This window comes from Mercenaria mercenaria, chromosome 6 (genome assembly GCF_021730395.1).
Source record: "Mercenaria mercenaria strain notata chromosome 6, MADL_Memer_1, whole genome shotgun sequence".
In the NCBI taxonomy this organism is placed as follows: Eukaryota; Metazoa; Mollusca; class Bivalvia; order Venerida; family Veneridae; genus Mercenaria; species Mercenaria mercenaria.
Window position 1 is genome coordinate 14,754,021 of NC_069366.1, and position 18,929 is coordinate 14,772,949.

Sequence of the window (18,929 nt, forward strand, 5' to 3'; positions counted from 1 at the left end):
GCAGCGCTCTCACAAAGTTTTAGAGCATATTACATGTAGATACATGTTGTATGGTTTTTCTCTGCCTTCAATGTATGAAATCTTTAAAATAAAACAAAACAAGTACTTGTGTATTCAGTCTCTAGTAACACCTAATTTGAAATAGTTTATGTACCTTCAGATTTGGAGAGTATCTAAAATCTGGTAGTTCTTTCAATAGGTTGGCATTACATCTGACTGCCTGCAGCTTTGAATGCCTTCCTACACATTTAGGTAAGTGTCTCAAGAAGTTGCCAGATATGTTCAATTCTTGAATATTCTCCAACTTTCGTAAGTCTCTGAAAATAGATTAATCCAATGTTTTAAATGTGTCATAAAATGAAAGTTCAATAAATTCAAGGATAGTATGAATACATTATAATTTATGAGTTCTTGAACTTTACAGTATTTCAATGTTATACATACTGTAAAAACATAATGTTCAAGGGGTGTGGGGGTGGGTCTACTTTTTTTAATTTTGTGATTGCAATGGCAAAAGAATTTGAATACCATTAGGAATAGTCAACCTTTCATCCAATTTTCAACCCACAACCCCCACACCTGCCCCCCCTCCCCCCAAAAAAAACAACATGTATTCATTGCCGTCTGCTACATCGTTTGAGTCTAAATTTCACAAACAAAACTGTATTGCTTTTTATCCAAAAGTCAATTATATAAACAAATATAAACATATATTACATGTTTACTTTCAATTGCTTTATTAATGTCTGAAAGGGTGATTTTTTATTAAAACTTCTTTCAAGATTTAAGCAGATTTTGTTCAGCCATACTTGTAGAGGTTGTTACCTCCCTTGTAATATCTGTATTCATGAAAAATTGCCATTTTTGCCAAAACCATCAAATTCCATGTCAAAGAAATTAAATGATTCTGCAATAAGCATATGAATGCTAAAAACATCAAAATTACAGAATATACTTCAACAAAGTGTAACAGTTCTTTTTGGAAGTCAGGATTTCATCTCTCATCCGTAGATTACTACTGAAAAAATAAGGCTATAATTTTATTTCTTTGTTTTTGATAATTTAAACAGGAACTTCTGCAACTCATTTTAGCTTGATTCCAAAAATAGCTGAGGAACTTTATTTATTCAGTCTGCTTTGAAAAAAAAGTTTGAAAAAATGAAAGTTCAAACACGGAACTGTATTAATATTATGCTTACCTGTCATGTATTTCTGTAATCTGATTGTATGCGAGATGTAGCACCTTCACTTTGTGGAACAATGTAATTCTGTGTATAACATCATCACCCAGCCTGTTGGCTGATAAGTAAAGCTCTTGCACCTTGTTTTGATACACATTGTGGTTTGGCTCTGGGACAGTTTCTAGCAGATTATTAGTCAAACAGATGTAACGAAGCCTGGAAATGGAGACCATTTTATAATTTACAAGTGTCACTAAAGCTCCTAAACAACAAAATTTATATAATAGTAACAAATACACTAAATACATATATACCAAAAAGTAACTTTTATTTTATCTAATTGTAAAGAGTTCTGAATATATAATCATTACAATAACCCTTTTCAACTATCTAAATCCTAAATATTTACATTCGCCCTATTCTTTTCCATTGAAAATTATGACGTTCATTTCATATGAACAGCAAAAGGGAAGGCGCGAACGTTACGTCAATGCTGCATAGAGATAACGGGCCGCTGTTTTGACGACACTCACGTATAGTCAGGGAGAACGTTCTTTAGATGATGTAGCTGTTTCGTCTGGTGAACAGAATGGCCGGGAAGCTGATTTTAATGTTAAATGCAACAAAATGTGTGAAATTTATAATATAATCTTGTTTACAAATGGAAAGGAAATATAATGTAAATATAAGAAATGAAACTTTTTTTTTGGTGTTCATGTGAAATGAACGACAGAATAGGATCGGCAAATTAAACATGAATCGCTAGCGTGGTTCATGGATTTGCCGATCCTATTCTGCCATTCATTTCGCATGAACACCGAAAAAAAAATTTCATCTCTGAAATATATCTGAAATGTCTAACATGAAATATATTTTTTACGAATATAATAGCAATATTTTTTTTGAATAATTATTGCTCACTACAAAACAGACAAATTTTGCTGAATAACATTACAAATTAAAATTGTAACTGTTTCATAGTATATTTTCAATTTACTTTTCTTATCTGAAACTAAAATCTCCCTTTTTACTAGTGAAATAATGTTAATTTACCCTGGATAATAGGCCTAAACTTGATCATAACTACCTTTAATTAGTAAATTACTATTATTTATGCAACATCACCCACAATTAGCTAGCAACATAATGTAGCCTGTAGGCAGTCATTTTTCACTTGCTTTCATCTTAGGATTTTCTGGTATTTTATTATTTTGGGTATAAAATCCAGAGTATAGCATTTGTAGCAGAAAACAGATGGGCAACAATTTTCATTTAATACCATCTGTTGCAGTATGTCAGTCATTCCTCTTAATCCTTACTCTGCTAGATTTTTATAATGAACCTGTCCATCTTTCAGTTTGGACAGTACCGTTTACTGCTGAATGGGGTGCTTACCAAAAATGACATTAGCTGAATGGCGAACAGAGCAGATCATGATCAGACTTCACAGATGTGCAAGCTGATCATGATCTACGCTGGTCACAAAGGCAGAACCAATTGTTTCCAGCATGATAAGGGTTAATATGATATATTATATAAATATATGAACAGCTTGACTAGCACCAAGAGAAATTTGCCCCCATGTACAGCAAAGAAATGAACTGCCTCAAATGGCTGACTACTGCCTGAGTGGAGTACATGTCATCATCTGGAAGCAAGGCTAGCAACTATTAAAAGAAAATGCTTCCTTTGGACAGAAGTTAAACAACTTGTGTTTTAAAGCAGTCAGTCTAATTCCTTTACATGAAAATACACAAGTAATGTTGCAAAGTTGTGACTCTGCACAGGAAAGAACTTCCTTTCATATAAGCAGATGTAAAACTGTGTGACTGTAGTGAAAATATTTTTCTTGTAAAGCACACACACCAGTACAAACTGTCTAGTCCATATAACATCTTTCTTTTGTAAAGCTTACAAAGAGCATGGCCAGTTCAGCTGACAGCTTATACACGGGAATGCCTCCTTTGCATACAAAATATCTTACTTAAGAGGGAAGATAGACAGATAGACAGATGAGGTAAGATGAGAAAACACTTACTTTGGAAGGTTGACAAACAGATCCTTTGGTAGGTGTGATAACTGATTGTGTTCCAAGCTCAAGTCTTCTAACACTGAGTGTTTGACCTCACTAGGTAGCTCTGTTAGCAGGTTGTGACTTAACTTTAGCACCCGTAGCTTTGGCGTATCTACTAACAACCTGTAAGCAGTAAAATACAAATAAACTCAAAATTCTTTGAAAGCCCTATGGCCTACCACTACTTATTGTTCAATAAATCAATAAAGTACTTTTATCATATGCTTGATGTGGAGGGAGTGAAACAAAGCCATCACATAAATTTGATAATGGAAAAGTGTAATAAAGCTTTGATGATGACGTTGTTTAAAAGAATCAGAGATGTTGGTCAAATTGACCTGTTTATAAAAGTTAAAGAAAGTAGATTTTTTATGTTTTGGCAGGAAAAGCTAACATTTGATAAAAAGAATATTACATTAATTTTGTGACTTCCCACATTGAATTTATTAAACTTGTTCAATTGCAGAGCCTCGTATTTTATTATTTTATTCAACTTGTTTAATAAATTCAATATCAAAAGACACTTGTGTAGTATCCTCCATATAACCTTTATATAACATAAATTTGTTTTCATAGAAAAATATTTGTAATTTATACTTTTTCAAAATGAAATACTACATTTCAAAATTACTTTTAAGTGATTTTCTTTGTTTTTGTAAAATATTTTGACTATTTACGTGATAACAAACTGGTAATTGATTGTATCATGTTGCTCGACTTGTACAAAACTAATTTCATAATCTCTTAAAATCTGCATTTAGTACCATATGTACCTTGCACTTTACTGTACCTTTGATAATGTGATAATTTATTAGATATACACAGAAATGATAAAATAATGAATAAAGTGATGCATTCATTGTAAAAACTTACATAAGATCGAGTCATCAAACAGAAATAAATGGTGGCAAAGTGTTACAACAAAAATAAACACTAATCTCTAAATCTGCCAGCCGTAAGTTTGAATCAAAATAAGGACATTTACACAATCTCTTGAACTGTTTTTTTTTTTGTTTCTGTCAGGTTTAACATCACACCCAACAAAATTTTAGGTCATATGACAGTTTCCCAGCTTTGATAGTGGCTGAACACCACAGATGCCCCTCCGTGCATTATTTCATCACAAGGAGGAACGAGCACCTGGGTAGAACCACCGGTCTTCTGTAAGCCAGCTGGATCATCCAGACTTCCTCACATGAAGGTTCAATGCCCCTGGTGAGACTCAAACCCAAAATGGTGAAGGGCAAGTGGTTTGAAGTCAGCTACCTTAACCACTCAGTCACAGAGGTCCTCCCTCCTGATCTGATCATAATAAGAGTTTCTTCAACTATAAATACAAACTGGGCTTTAATTATTTTGCTGTATTTTGATTGTTCTGAAGTCATACCAATCAACTTATGGAACAGGAAGACCTAATCAGCCTCACTAGGCATTATTTTAGACATGAGCAGACATCTGGATTGAACCCCTGATCTTTCACAAGCAAACAAAAGAGTCTGTTCACTTGAAAGAAATCTGTATCCTAAATAGGTTTGAAATCCACAGCAGTGTTGTGCAAGTAACTCGGCCACAGCCATGCTGCTCCAAATAAATGTGAAATATAAGTACAGTTGAAACCCAATATCTTAAACTTGCTTACTGTGAAATCATTTTTATTCGCTCAGGACGAATTTTCGCGTATTTCGCGCTAGAACAGATGCGCGAATTTAATTCATTTTTCATTTATAAATTGAAAATGCGCGAATTAAAGCCAACGCGAAACAGTCCTTTTTCACGTTTGCGCGAAATTTGATGCCAGCGAATTTAAATGATTTCACAGTATCTGAAAATTCAGACTATCTTAGATACATTTTCAAGTTCCATCCCTAAAACAGGTGCACAGAAATATCATTTTAAGTCTAAGTTTCAACTGTTTGGTTATCTTGAAGTAAAACGGTCAATCCCTTGGAATTCCAGATAGCGAGTATCAACTGTATCTTTACACCTCAGTAACACCATACAAGAACAGTTGAGCCACACCATGAGAAAACCAACACACTGCATTTGTGACAAGCATGGATCCAGACCAGCCTGCGCATCCGTGCAGTCTGGTCAGGATCCATGCTGTTCACTTACAGTTTCTCTAATTGCAATAGGCTTTGAAAGCAAACAGCATGGATCCTGACAAGACTGCACAAATGCGCAGGCTGGGCTGGATCCATGCTGGTCGCAAACGGACTATGTTGGTTTTCTCATGGCATGGCTCATTTTAATTTTCAGGTAAAACTTACTTGTCCGGTAACTTCTTGATAAGGTTATGACTAGCATTTAATTGCACCAGGAAGAAACAGTCACTGATCCAAGATGGCAAACTCTCACACTTATTTCTGAAAATACAAATTATTTGTGGACATCACCTCTCATAAAACATATCCTTTTAAATATCATTTTAACAGAATATCACACTTCACTCAGTGGAATAATGTGACACTTTTTGAGAAAAAAAATCCAGTAAATACAACGTTTTTAAAACTTTAAATTAGTGGAATCAAATATTTGTTCACCTGTCTTATGAATGGTTAATGACAGAAGCCATCATTTAAGGGAGGTAGTTGGAACCCCATCCTATAAAGTACATGAGACTGAACCTTTGATTGTAACTACCATTTCTTAAAGGTACTAACCCATACATTTAAGGTGAAAAATAATTTCTCTCAAAAATCCATAAAGTGTGAGTACTCTGAAAGTGTTGCAACCCTTTTGAAATAATGTAGAAAAGATACATTCTTCCTGCATTTTTACCAACATCGAACTTTATTTTCAACTACTTTATCATTTTTCAGTGTCATAATTCTATACATTCTATGCCACACATGGTGAAAACGAACATGAGCCACACCATGACAAAACCAACATAGTGCATTTTGCAACCAGCATGGATCCAGACCAGCCTGCGCATCCACGCAGTCTGGTCAGGATCCATGCTGTTTGCTTTCAAAGCCTACTGCAATTAGAGAAACCTTTAGCGAACAGCATGGATCCTGACCAGACTGTGCAGATGTGCAGGCTGGTCTGGATCCATGTTGGTCGCAATTAAATGCGCTATGTTGGTTTTCCGATTGTTGAAAAATCACCTGATCTGTGGGCAAGTAGCTTTAACCCTGGAATAATTAGGAAATCAATGTACAGTGAAGTTGTTGGATGTAGTGTACCTGACTGTTTTAACATTTAAAATGTACTTCAACCTGTGAATTAAGACCAATTTTTGCTTCTCCAAGAGTGGTCTTTTTAAATAAGTTGGACTGTGTGTCTCTTTCACTGCTAACAGTAAGTAAAAATAATGGCATAAATGCAAACAAATCTTACTTTGAAACATCTAGTGGAAATAAAACTTACTTTGAAACATCTAGTGTTGTCAACCATTCTGGCTTTGGACTGATTGAAATTGATGATATCTCTGAAATTAATGTTTTGAAATTGTGATGACTTGTTAAAATTTTCACAATCAGAAAAACTAATGAAAATAAAGTTTAAAGTAGAAATTCAAATCAGTAAAACTAAGATCATCCGAATGTTAATAGTTCTGTTTAGCCTAATAACCTCATTCACATTTAATTAATGTACCCTTAACTCAAAAAATGTTATCCTGAAGTTTCTTTAACTGCAGTTATTAGTGTAGGTGGTTAATTCTACTGCAATGAGATCTTGAACTGCCACCACATTAGACTTTGGATGTAGCATAGGTTTGAAAATTTGTGAGTGTAAATTTAAAGTTTAGTGTATCGGTAGTGTAAATTTTAAGTTTAAATACTCCCAAAATCAAGAATGTACCCTCTAAACTGGTAATCATATTACTAAATACAGATTTTAAATGAGAAAACTGAAAAAAATCAGCAACCTACCATTTTGCATGGCAAACAACAATTTGATGGCACCTCCGCTGACTTGCAGGCTATGAAGTTTGTTCCGTTCACAATTTAAATATTCCAGTTTGCGTAACGATCTAACGTCCAAATCTGTGATAGCATTATCTCTCACATCTAAATGAGTCACTAACTCCAACAAATGAAATTTTGCCATTTCACTCGGCGACAACGTCAACTTATTCAGTCGAAAATCTATTTTCTTAATGTGCTGAATCTTATTCAAAACATCTTGTGAAAGTTTTTCTATCCTGTTTCCCGCCATTATTAAACTGTCAATTCTAAGCAAAGACTCGTGGGTTTGAAGAAGGACGTTTGGGACAGAGGTAAAGTGATTGAAGGCGAGGACTATTACAAGCAGGTTACGCATGCGGCACATCTCATCTGGTAAATAGTTCAAATGATTGTTGTGTAAATGAAGCATCTGAAGGCTGAAAATAAAAGTGTATTAAGACAGAATTTATATAGGTATATAATAAATAAAATGAGCGTGTAACATAATTCAAAGACTATATAGTATTGTAACGAAGCGTATCTAAAGATACAATACTTAAATTTAGTTTCACATAATTACTGAAGGCTTCCCTCTTATGCACTATAATCATTTTATTTATCTAAAATGCATTGAAATTTATTTCAACATTGCAAAAAAGCAAACTGAAAAACAATTCATGCAACTTTTGGCAAGCATAAATGTTGAAAGAAAATATTTACCACTATTAAACTAGAAATATTTTATTTAAACTATCAAGTTTCAGTCTACATTTTCTATAAATGCCGTAAGTTACCATGACCTACTTTCACCAGGTGCATATTATTCCAAATGTTTTCATACTTATAAAAGGCCTATAAGATTATAAGATCAGGTTAACGAGAATATTTAAGATAGATCAAACTTTCCAAGGTGTGTAACTAGTTCAAGATGCAGTGACACCAGGTGTAATTATACTTTCTCAGACCTGAAGTATCAGTTTTGTTGATAATAAAGTCCTGTCATACCAGAAAAAATGACTACTTTTACATCAGGCTTTTCAAGATTTGTGACATTACCTGGGGCCTTAACCCTTACCCTGCTATATTTCTATAATTGACTGGTCCATCATTCAATTTGGACAGCATCACTTATTATTTAAAGGGGTGTTCTCTGAAAATTTACTGACTGAATAGCGAACAGTGCAGACCATGACCTTGGTCTGCACTGGTCGCAAAGGCAGAATAACTTGACGCCAGCGCGCTAAAGGCTGTATCATGTGGTTTACTACTACTTTTCAAGGACTAAAGAGACAGTGTATCACACTATACTTACTTTTCAAGGTCTACAATATCGGGTGGAATGTCTTCTATCTTGTTGCTTGCAAGGTTTAGTTCAGTCAACGTTCTCATTTTACACACTGACATCGGAAAACACCGCAGGTCATTGTCTGCCAGATTCAAACTCCGCAAATGTGTAAATCTGCAAGATGAAGATATTTGGTCATGCAAAGTCACTGCGAGTTAGCAGTTAACTTTAGAATCACATGACCTGTATGTCTTACAAAAAAAATTGACTATACTTTCAGATACTGGTCAAAATTGACTTGCCTTAGATACTGACCTAAATATTGAAGCGGTACAAATTCTAATTTTAATTAAGATTGGATTATTATAATAAAAGTAAAAAGCACCTGCGAGGACAAAGCCAATTATCATCCAAGAAAATTACTTTTGGGACACTATCTCAACCCAGCTGGCATACAAAAATGTATCTAGCATGTACAACCCTTGGTAAGTCATACAAACAGCAAGTGATGCAGATTTTATTCCTTACATACAAGATGACAGCAATTTCAAGTTTCAGTGTTAACAGTGACATTAATCACATCTTACCTTGGCAAGTCATCCAGCCAGCCTATTGTGTAGATATCTTCCTCTATTGGTCTCTCCTTCAGAACATTGTGACGGAGATTCAAGATTTCCAACTCGTCATTAATGAACACCGTCTCTGGCAGAAACTCTAGATGGCAATTTGACAGGTCCGCTTTTGTAGGAAGCTTTGCTGTTGCCTGTAATAACCCAGTGCATGTTTTATAATTTTCAGGTAATTTTTTATTTTTTCATGACTTTTAATAAAATGAAATAAACATAAAAGACACATCATACAACTTAATTCAAAGAGGTTACGTCAATATTAATAGATTTTTTATTTCAAACAGAGAAACAAACCAAAAAACAACAAAAGGTGGAGAAAATTTGATTTCAGAGCTCTAGAGCAAAGACTGGATGTGCATAAGATATTATTTGAAGAATTTTTAGAGACAATGTTGGAGAATATCTAGAGCAATGTTTGAGGAAGATTTTGATTTTCAGAGTTTTAGACACTATTAAGCAAGGGAGTATTTCCTAAATCTAAAAGTAAAAAGGAACGATTAAAAGAAACGGACAACAAATAGATTTGTTTTCAGAGCTCTAAAGCAAAGATTTGGTGAGGTTAAGACTTCATTTTCAGCATTAAGAAAAACAATGGCAGGAGATTTATAAAAACTTGATTTTCTATTGTTTATAGACAAAGAATGGGTAAAAATCTGATTTCAGAGCTCAAGTGTAATGAGTGGATGAAGATATTTTTTTCAGGTTTTCAGGGACAAAAAGTGAGAGAAAGGCAAAGATTGAATTTTCAGGTTTAAAGAGACAAAGAGTGATTTCAAAGCTCTTGAGTGAAGAGTGAGCAAAAATTTGACTTGTTTTATTGGGGGGAACAAAGAATGAATTGCTTTCAGATTTTCAGAGCAAACAATTGTGTTAAGATCTGCAAAAAAGAACAGCATGGATCCTGACCAGACTGCACGGATGCACAGGCTGGTCTGGATCCATGTTGGTCGCAAATGCACTATGTTGGTTTTCTCATGGCGCCATTCAAATATCAAATATGAGGACAATGTCAACAGAGGAAGTATTGATAAAACTTTGGAAACAAGAGGGCCAAGATGGCCCTAGGTCGCTCACCTGATAAAAACACCATAACAGTGTAAACATGTTTGACATAGTGATTTCATGGAAACAAATATTCTGACCAATTTTCATTAAGATTGGATCAAAAATGTGGTCTCTTAAGTGTAAACAAGCATTTTCTTCAATTTGACCTAATGACCTAGTTTTTGAGCTAAGATGACCTATATTCAAATTTGACCTAGATTTGATCAAGGCAATCATTCTGACTAAATTTCATCAACCTCGATTAAAATATACAGCCTCTATCGCATACAAAACCTTTTCTTTGATTTGACCTAGTGACCTAGTTTTCGACCCAAAATGATTCATTTTCAAAATTGGTCTAGACTTCATCAAGGCTATCATTTTGACAAAATTTCATGAAGATCAGTTGTAAAATACAGCCTCTATTGCATGCACAAGGGTTTTCTTTGATTTGACCTAGTGACCTATTTTTTAACCCCAGATAACCCACTTTCAAACTTGGCCTAGATTTCATCAAGGTAATCATTCTGACCAATATTCATGAAGATAAAATGAAAAATACAGCCTCTATCGCATACACAAGGTTTTTCCTTGATTTGACCTAGTGACCTAGTTTTTGACCCCGGGTGACCCATTTTCGAACTCGGCCTAGATTTCATCAAAGTAATTTATCTGACAAAATTTCATGAAGATCAATTGAAAAATACAGCCTCTATCGCATACACAAGGTTTTTCCTTGATTTGACCTAGTGACCTAGTTTTTGAACCCAGATGACCCATTTTCAAACTCAGCCTAGATTTCATCAAGGCAATCATTCTGACCAATATTCATGAAGATCAACTGAAAAATACAGCCTCTATCACATACACAAGGTTTTTCTTTGATTTGACCTAGTGACCTAGTTTTTGACCCAAGATGACCCATTTTCAAACTCGGCCTAGATTTCATCAAGGTTATCATTCTGACCAATATTCATGAAGATTAATTGAAAAATACAGCCTCTATCGCATACACAAGGTTTTTCTTTGATTTGACCTAGTGACCTAGTTTTTGACCCGAGATGACCCATTTTCGAACTCGGCCTAGATTTCATCAAGGTTATCATTCTGACCAATTTTCATGAAGTTCAGTTGAAAAATACAGCCTCTGTCGCATACACAAGCTAAATGTTGACGGACAGACAGACGACAGACGACAGACAGACGCCGGACATCGAGCGCTCAGAAAAACTCACCTGAGCATTGCTCAGGTGAGCTAAAAATGTATGCACCATTTTGAAAGCTATGGTGCTCAAAAGGTGAGCACAAATAGATAAATATATAGCCAATTAAAAATATCTTCCTTGACTACAATTATTTCATGAGGCCTAAAAAAAAATTCTTTGTTTGCGGTAACATGCTCAAAAAAATTAGGGTAGGTAGGTCGGAAATTTTTTTGGGGGGATTTTTTTTTATTAAGGGAGACTTTTCGGAAATTATTTTTGTGTCAAAAAATGAATACAAGTAAGGGGGTTATGCCTTTAGAGCATCAGTAAGTTGATTTCTAACATCACAGGCCATGTTTAAAGCATAAAAAGTGCAGTTTTGCAACTTTTTGTTAAAAAGTTGAAAAAAGTATTCTCCAAGGCCATAAAAACATTAAGGTCGGGCCGAAAATTAAGGGTAGGTCGGGACACCGGAAACAAACAAATTTTTTTTTATGCCTAAATATCTAACATAGGATACAAAGAACCTTTCAAATGGAGTTAAAAAGAAATAAATAAGGACACAAAAAAGCTGTAAACTTCTGTATGGCATATTATATCAGTTATTCAATGCATTTATTCAAATACTGCAGTTTTTAAGTGCACTGCTACTGCAGTGTTCAGTTCATTCAAAATCAATTTGTCATACTGAAGTATTCTTAAAAAATATACATGCCATGGTATTTATAAATTTTTTCTGACTGCAGTTTTACTAACAAAGTTTAGACTTATTTATCATATAAATCAAGATTTAAGATATTTTAACTGTGTAAAAGGTTGTTGGTAAATTTCTTTTAATAAGATATAGGAAACTTGTGAAGTTATGAATACAAGTTTTATTAAGGTTACAAAAAAAGGCCAAGTCGCTATTTTCAACTTGCTTCATCTCTATACTACTTTATACTTTATGTTAAGGTTACGTCCATCTCCCTTTTGTTACACCCACCTCTTCCCCCGCCCCCAACTTTTAAACTGTTTTCATTTAACTGAAATCATTGATGATGGGTATTTGAAGCATTTTGTCCACTATATCTTTCTAAAACAGTGCTTCCAGCTATTCTACACAAGCCTTTTATTTAAAAAGATGGCTGTAATGGCCCTAAAGACACAGACTTGATGTTCATCTTTTTTCCTCAAATATATGGCATGGCATACTGTACCATTAAATGCAATAATTTTATTTACGGTGAAAAACATTCTTCCCTATATAGGATAGACGTCAGGACACTCCTAAGTGGAAGTGAAGGGGATCCTTGAGCACAATCATGAAAGGATGCTTTTGATTAAGTTAACATAGCAAATAACCATCAAGCAGTTCATAATGAAAAGTTCAAAGAAACTTGAGAGAGGCCATTCCAAAGGCTTCTTCAGAAAAAGTTTGGTGAATAATTACATCAAGCAGTTGATGAGAAGTTGCTTCAAGGCTTTTCTACTTTGTATTGAAAGGAGTCAAGCAGAATCATTTAAATAAACTTGTGAGAGCCAAGATGCTATATACGAAGTTTGATGTCATTCTGACTAGCAGTTTCAGAAGGAGAAGACGCTGATGCAGGATGCTCATTGCAAGACCATCCACCTATACTAATAGCTCACCCTGAACAAAGCTCAGATGAGTTGAAAAGAACAGAACTACATTAAGTGCATTTATGTTAAATAATTTACCTTTTTTGTTTTCCTCCGCCACTTGTTGTAGTCTTTCTCATCAGTGAAGGACAAATACACTGACCTTTCACCTTGAAGAGTAGAGGTCAACTTCAAGACATGATCATGACCTTTGATAGACTGCACTTCCTCCACCGTACCTTTAGCAAGCTGTACAATGGTAGGACTTCCTGACTTGGTCTTATCTGAAAAGTTGGAGTTTTATTCTTATTCATCATAGGCAATAATACTTTCAGTGTTCTGATTTCTCTGAATAGAGTGGTCACATCTTGGTTCAACATCTGATTATAGAACATTTTATGACATTATGACAGTCTTAAATCTTTCAAAGTGGTCCATACTTATTGAAAATATGTTTGGTCCAAGCCAGCTGACAATATGGTACTGGTCTGTGATTGTCATACTCAGATCATTCCTTAGACAGTATTACTTATCAATTTAACAACTTCAACTTAGGGTCATACAAAGCCTAGAGTCACACCTGTGAAGTTTGAAAATGGTACATGTACTGGACCTGCAGTTTCAGAGGGGCTGTCCTTTGAAGCTGAACTTGATTACAAAAGACAAATAGGTAGATGACAGACACAGACCAACCACATCCACCTATGCCTTTGGCTTTACAAAATTACATATATTCAGCAGTTTAATGTAGCTGCCTGGACCCTTGATAATGTCTCTTCCTGTATTTAGTTTTTAATACCATAAATTTTCAGTACCATAGTGTTATTAACCAAATAATTTCTTGTAAATCAAATGATTTCGTATTGGCTTTGTAATATGTTATAGAAAGATTGCAATGGCCCAAGGCGAAAGGCTGATAAATAAATGCTTGACTCCCATATAAGTGCTGTTTTCTCATATTACCCCCGATTTCTGCGTTCTGGTCCTGATCCAATGCTGGCTAAGATGAGTTAAATATTGGCTCAATCTGTTTCAAACGATATGCACGAATTATGTAATATTGTGTCCAATATTGTATAGTTGAAAAATAATACTAAGTATTAAAGCTGGTATTAGTTTAATATTCTGAACTATTTAATTAACTATTTCAATTGTAATGAAAACTTGAAACTTATTTGAATCACTCTCAAGTCCCATTCCTGTAAAAACCAGCACTGGTGTCGTATGAGAAGGCAATATCGTGATCCAACCGAGGCTCATACCCATGACTTATGGCTTGAACAACCAACACAATAACCACCAGACCACCACCTCTTGTAAAAACTTCTAATAGAAGACAAGGCTGCTTGAAATCATTCAAACTGGGAAATTGCCGACTTACCTCTATAGATCAACAGTCTGGTTCCAGTGATCACACAAAGACGTCTGACCCATTGATATAACAACTTTCCTTTCCTGACGTAGGCAAATGTTGATAGTTGGTTCCGTGAGTATGTACTATCTGATACTGGCTTGCCTGAAACATATGGAAATAACTGACATATTCAGGTACGATAAAAGGCTGCATTTATAATACCTTGCTTAAGAGCTAGCATTTACAATGACCAGGTATAGGGTTAGGTTGGGAAGATTTTAGTTCACAGGAAATTTTTCAGTCTGCCACACTGTCATTCTTCAGTGTGGAATCAGACCAAAGCCACCAATCTGACAGGCAAAGATACTTACTGGTACCACTGTGCTTCCTGTAAACTTAGTTGTTTAGCTTTTATAGCTAATGTTTGTTGGTTTATATGAGTATACAATAAACTGCTTCATTAATACAACATTTATTTTAAAATTTTCATTTCACCTAAAGTATAAAATAAACAACATCTGGTTTTAACATTCAGAAACATAACAATTTTGAAAATGACAGTACATGGTTGGGCACACTGAAGATGGGAAGATACATAAAATACCTCGGTATAGATTTACTTAGTAATACCTATTTTGAAAATGTTGTCTTTAATCACAGTTTAATACCGGTTTTTATTGGGTAACGTTTTAAATTGTTGGTATGACAGTGTTTTTGAATTGCCGCTCCAGTAATCAGTGCCCCAATCTGGCTAAGGAATGTTGCAAGGTACAATGGACACAAAACAACTTCACAGCTTTATAACTAAATTGTAGATTTTTATCATGGTCTACCTCCATATCATGATCCAAATGTATCAAATTTACATGACATAAAGTGAGCCGTGCCATGAGAAAATCAACATAGTGGCTTTGCGACCAGCATGGATCCAGACCAGCCTGCGCATCCGCGCAGTCTGGTCAGCATCCATGCTGTTCGCTTTCAAAGCCTATAGCAATTAGAGAAACTGTTAGCGAACAGCATGGAGCCTGACCAGACTGCGCGGATGCGCAGGCTGGTCTGGATCCATGCTGGTCGCAATGCCACTATGTTGATTTTCTCATGGCACGGCTCAAGTATTAAAATAGCCCTGAAAAACGTGGTGAGTATACAATGACCCTTCACTACAAGCTTCATAAAACAAAAACCTGGAGCCTGCCTGCTTGTGTGTTGTATTCTTTGATGTTGTTGTTGTTGTTAAGCCATGAGACCATTTGAAATATAACTTTATTATTTTCTGACCATTTGTTTTTGTCAATTTCTTAAAGTAATGCATCCATAAACAGGCCAATCACACCATAAGCTCAGTTAGTAAGGAAAATGTTAAGAAAAAAACAAGAGATCACAGAGTGATCTTGGCGCCCACCAATGTGCCATTTTTGAGTGTTCCAAATTTCAAGACTTACTGACTAGCTCAAGGTCAAATTTCATTTCCGTACACAACACTGTGCATGTGGTCCAAATTCGAAAGCTGTAGCTTGAGAAATGTGAAAGTAGGTCACTAGATCAATCTTAAGGTCAAAGTTTAATTCGGTACACAAAACTATGCAAGTGGTCCAAATTTGAAGGCTGTAGCTTGAGAAATGTGAAAGTAGGTCACTAAGTCAAAATCAAGGTCAAATTTCACTTCAGAAACAAATCTATGCATGTAGTCCAAAATTGAAGCCTGTACCTTCAAAAATGTGAAAGTAGGTCACTAGGTCAATGTAAAGGTCAAAGTTTGTTTTGGTACACAATCCTATTCATGGGTCTAAATTTGAAGCCTGTAGCTACAGAAATGTGAAAGTAGGTCACTAGGTCAATCTTAAGGTCAAAGTTCATTTCGGTACACGAAACTACGCAAGTGGTCCAAATTTGAAGGCTGTAGCTTGAGAAATGTGAAAGTAGGTCACTAGGTCAATGTAAAGGTCAAAGTTTGTTTCGGTACACAAAACCATGCATGAGGTCTAAATTTGAAGCCTGTAGCTACAGAAATGTGAAAGTAGGTCACTAGGTCAATCTTAAGGTCAAAGTTCATTTCGGTACACAAAACTATGCAAGTGGTCCAAATTTGAAGACTGTAGCTTGAGAAATGTGAAAGTAGGTCACTAGGTCAAAATCAAGGTCAAATTTTATTTTGGAATACAGAACTATGCATGTGGTCCAAATTTGAAGCCTGTACCTTCAAAAATGTGAAAGTAGGTCACTAAGTCAATGTAAAGGTTAAAGTTTGTTTCGGTACATAAAACCATGCATGTGGTCCAAATTTGAAGGCTGTAGCTTGAGAAATGTGAAAGTAGGTCACTGGGTCAAAATCAATGTCAAATTTCATTTCGGAACACGAAATTATGCATGTGGTCCAAATTTGAAGCCTGTACCTTCAAAAATGTGAAAGTAGGTCACTAGGTCAATGTCAAGGTCAAAGTTTATATCAGTGCACAAAACTATGCATGTGGTCCAAATTTGAAGGTTGTAGCTACAGAAATGTGAAAGTAGGTCACAAGGTCAAAATCAAGGTCAACTCATGTCAAGGTTCATCTTGCCACTCAAAACCATACATGTGGTCCAAATTTGAATGTTGTAGGTTATTGACAAGAAGTTTTTAAAAGCTTTTCCCTATATAAGTCTATATGAACCATGTGACCCCAGGGCGGGGCCATATTTGACCCTAGAGGGATAATTTTAACAAACTTGGTAGAGAACCACCAGGCGATGCTACATTACAATATCAAAGCCCTAGGCTTTGTGGTTTGGACAAGAAGATTTTCAAAGTTTTTCCCTATATAAGTCTATGTAAAACCATGTGACCCCCGGGGCGGGGCCATATTTGACCCTAGGGGGATAATTTGAACAATCTTAGTAGAAGACCACTAGATGATGTCACATACAAAATATCAAAGCCCTAGGCCCTGTGGTTTTGGACAAGAGGTTTTTCAAAGTTTTTCCCTATATAAGTCTATATAAACCATGTGACCCCCGGGCAGGGCCATATTAGACCCCAGGGAAATAATTTCAATCATCTTGGTAGAGGACCACTAGATGATGCTTCATACCAAATATCAAAGCCCTAGGCTCTGTGGTTTTGGCCAAGAAGGTTTTCAAAGTTTTTCCCTATATAAATCTATGTAAATTATAGAAATAAACAAAGGGCCATAACTTACTAAAAATTTGTTGAACCATTCTGATTTTCAGGGGGACACAACTAGGGTACCAATACATCATTCTGACAAAGTTTGGTCAAAATCCCCCTGGTAGTTTTTGAGGAGATGCGATAACGAGAAATTGTTAACGGAAGGACGGACGGACGGAAGGACGGATGGACGGAAGGACGCCGGACCACGGACGCAGAGTGATTTGAATAGCCCACCATCTGATGATGGTGGGCTAACAAGACCAAAATGAAAGGTCGTCGCCACAACAAAATAGGAGTATTTCCCACAATATCTTAACTAACTTAAATATGTCATAATGATTAAATAAGGGTTAATGTTGTGATAAACCCTCTCCAATCAGGTATAACCAATTTTCTTATTTACGCAAAACTGAAAACATTATTAAATATCTGATTGAAAGGCATTTTTATTTTACAAAGTTATCGCATTATACATCTAGAGACCAAAATCCTTTCAAATTAACTGTTTAAAAAAAATCAAAGTCCGTAATGAACAATGACCTTTTTGAGTGACTATGTTTCTTTTTTATATTTTGGTTATTTTTTTCATATTCAGAATTAGTAGTTTGATGTAATCTTTATAACATTTTTATTCAACATTTCTGTGATACTGAACATAATTTAGAACCTTAACGCTTACAGCAATAGTTCTGTATAGTTGTTGATCGTGTTTTTTCTTGTCTCCGCTTTTATTTCATTAAGAATATACTGCACCTTACAGGTTATAATTTTGTTTTTGAAGACTTACTTAAACAGAAGGACAACTTTCTGCAATCAAGTGGGCAAGAAAGTGACATTAGTTGACTTAATAGATTTATTGTCCTCACTGACCTCACTACCATAGACTTCTAGAAAATTGCAGAACATATTTAATTCAAACGGCAAGTTAAATGAATCCACCCTTACAAGTATTGTGAAACATTATAAGAACTGTAACTCTTCTTCTGCCGAATGGTTAAGGTCGCTTACTTTGAAACACTTGCCACTGACCTATGTGGGTTCAAGCTCGGGGCATCAAATACATCATGTAAGGAAGCTATTCAGTTGGCTTACCGAAGGTTGGTGACTATACCCAGGTGCCCGCCTGTGATGCAATAACCATTTCTCCGCCATGAAAAGCTTGAAAGTTGCCATATGACAGTGTGATTTTAAGCCCAACAAAAAAGGTAACTCAGTTCTTTTACACCTTACAGATTCAATTTAGATGGAATACCTCAACAGAAATGTGGAAAAGGTATTATAGTATTTCATCAACGGATGATGTCAATGTATTAAAAGATAAACAGACAAATTTTATTTCTGATTCACACCTAAAATATCTTTTCTTTAAATGACATTATTTACTTAGTGAAAGAAATAAAATATATAAATAAGAGAATCAAAGAAGAGAAACTTGATGCTGAGTTTGTTAAAAGGGTGTTACCAAATATAATGAAGTTTTTTAAAATGTTATTTGATACTTCAAAATG

The 18,929-nt window shown here is 35.2% G+C and overlaps 1 protein-coding gene across 6 annotated transcripts in view; it reads right to left on the bottom strand.

Annotated features, from left to right (window-relative positions):
* The window catches only part of LOC123549592 (PH domain leucine-rich repeat-containing protein phosphatase 2-like), a 108,227-nt gene that overhangs the window by 16,267 nt on the left and 73,031 nt on the right, over positions 1-18,929 (bottom strand). For all 6 annotated transcript variants that reach the window (XM_053545182.1, XM_053545181.1, XM_053545180.1 and 3 more), the window contains 10 exons: positions 14,298-14,432; positions 13,016-13,200; positions 9,024-9,199; positions 8,464-8,610; positions 7,137-7,588; positions 6,631-6,691; positions 5,526-5,621; positions 3,220-3,378; positions 1,200-1,397; positions 155-317 (listed from right to left, as the gene is read on the bottom strand). In XM_053545182.1, coding sequence (XP_053401157.1) covers positions 155-317; positions 1,200-1,397; positions 3,220-3,378; positions 5,526-5,621; positions 6,631-6,691; positions 7,137-7,588; positions 8,464-8,610; positions 9,024-9,199; positions 13,016-13,200; positions 14,298-14,432 — 1,772 coding nt within the window. The remainder of the gene's footprint in view (positions 1-154; positions 318-1,199; positions 1,398-3,219; positions 3,379-5,525; positions 5,622-6,630; positions 6,692-7,136; positions 7,589-8,463; positions 8,611-9,023; positions 9,200-13,015; positions 13,201-14,297; positions 14,433-18,929) is intronic.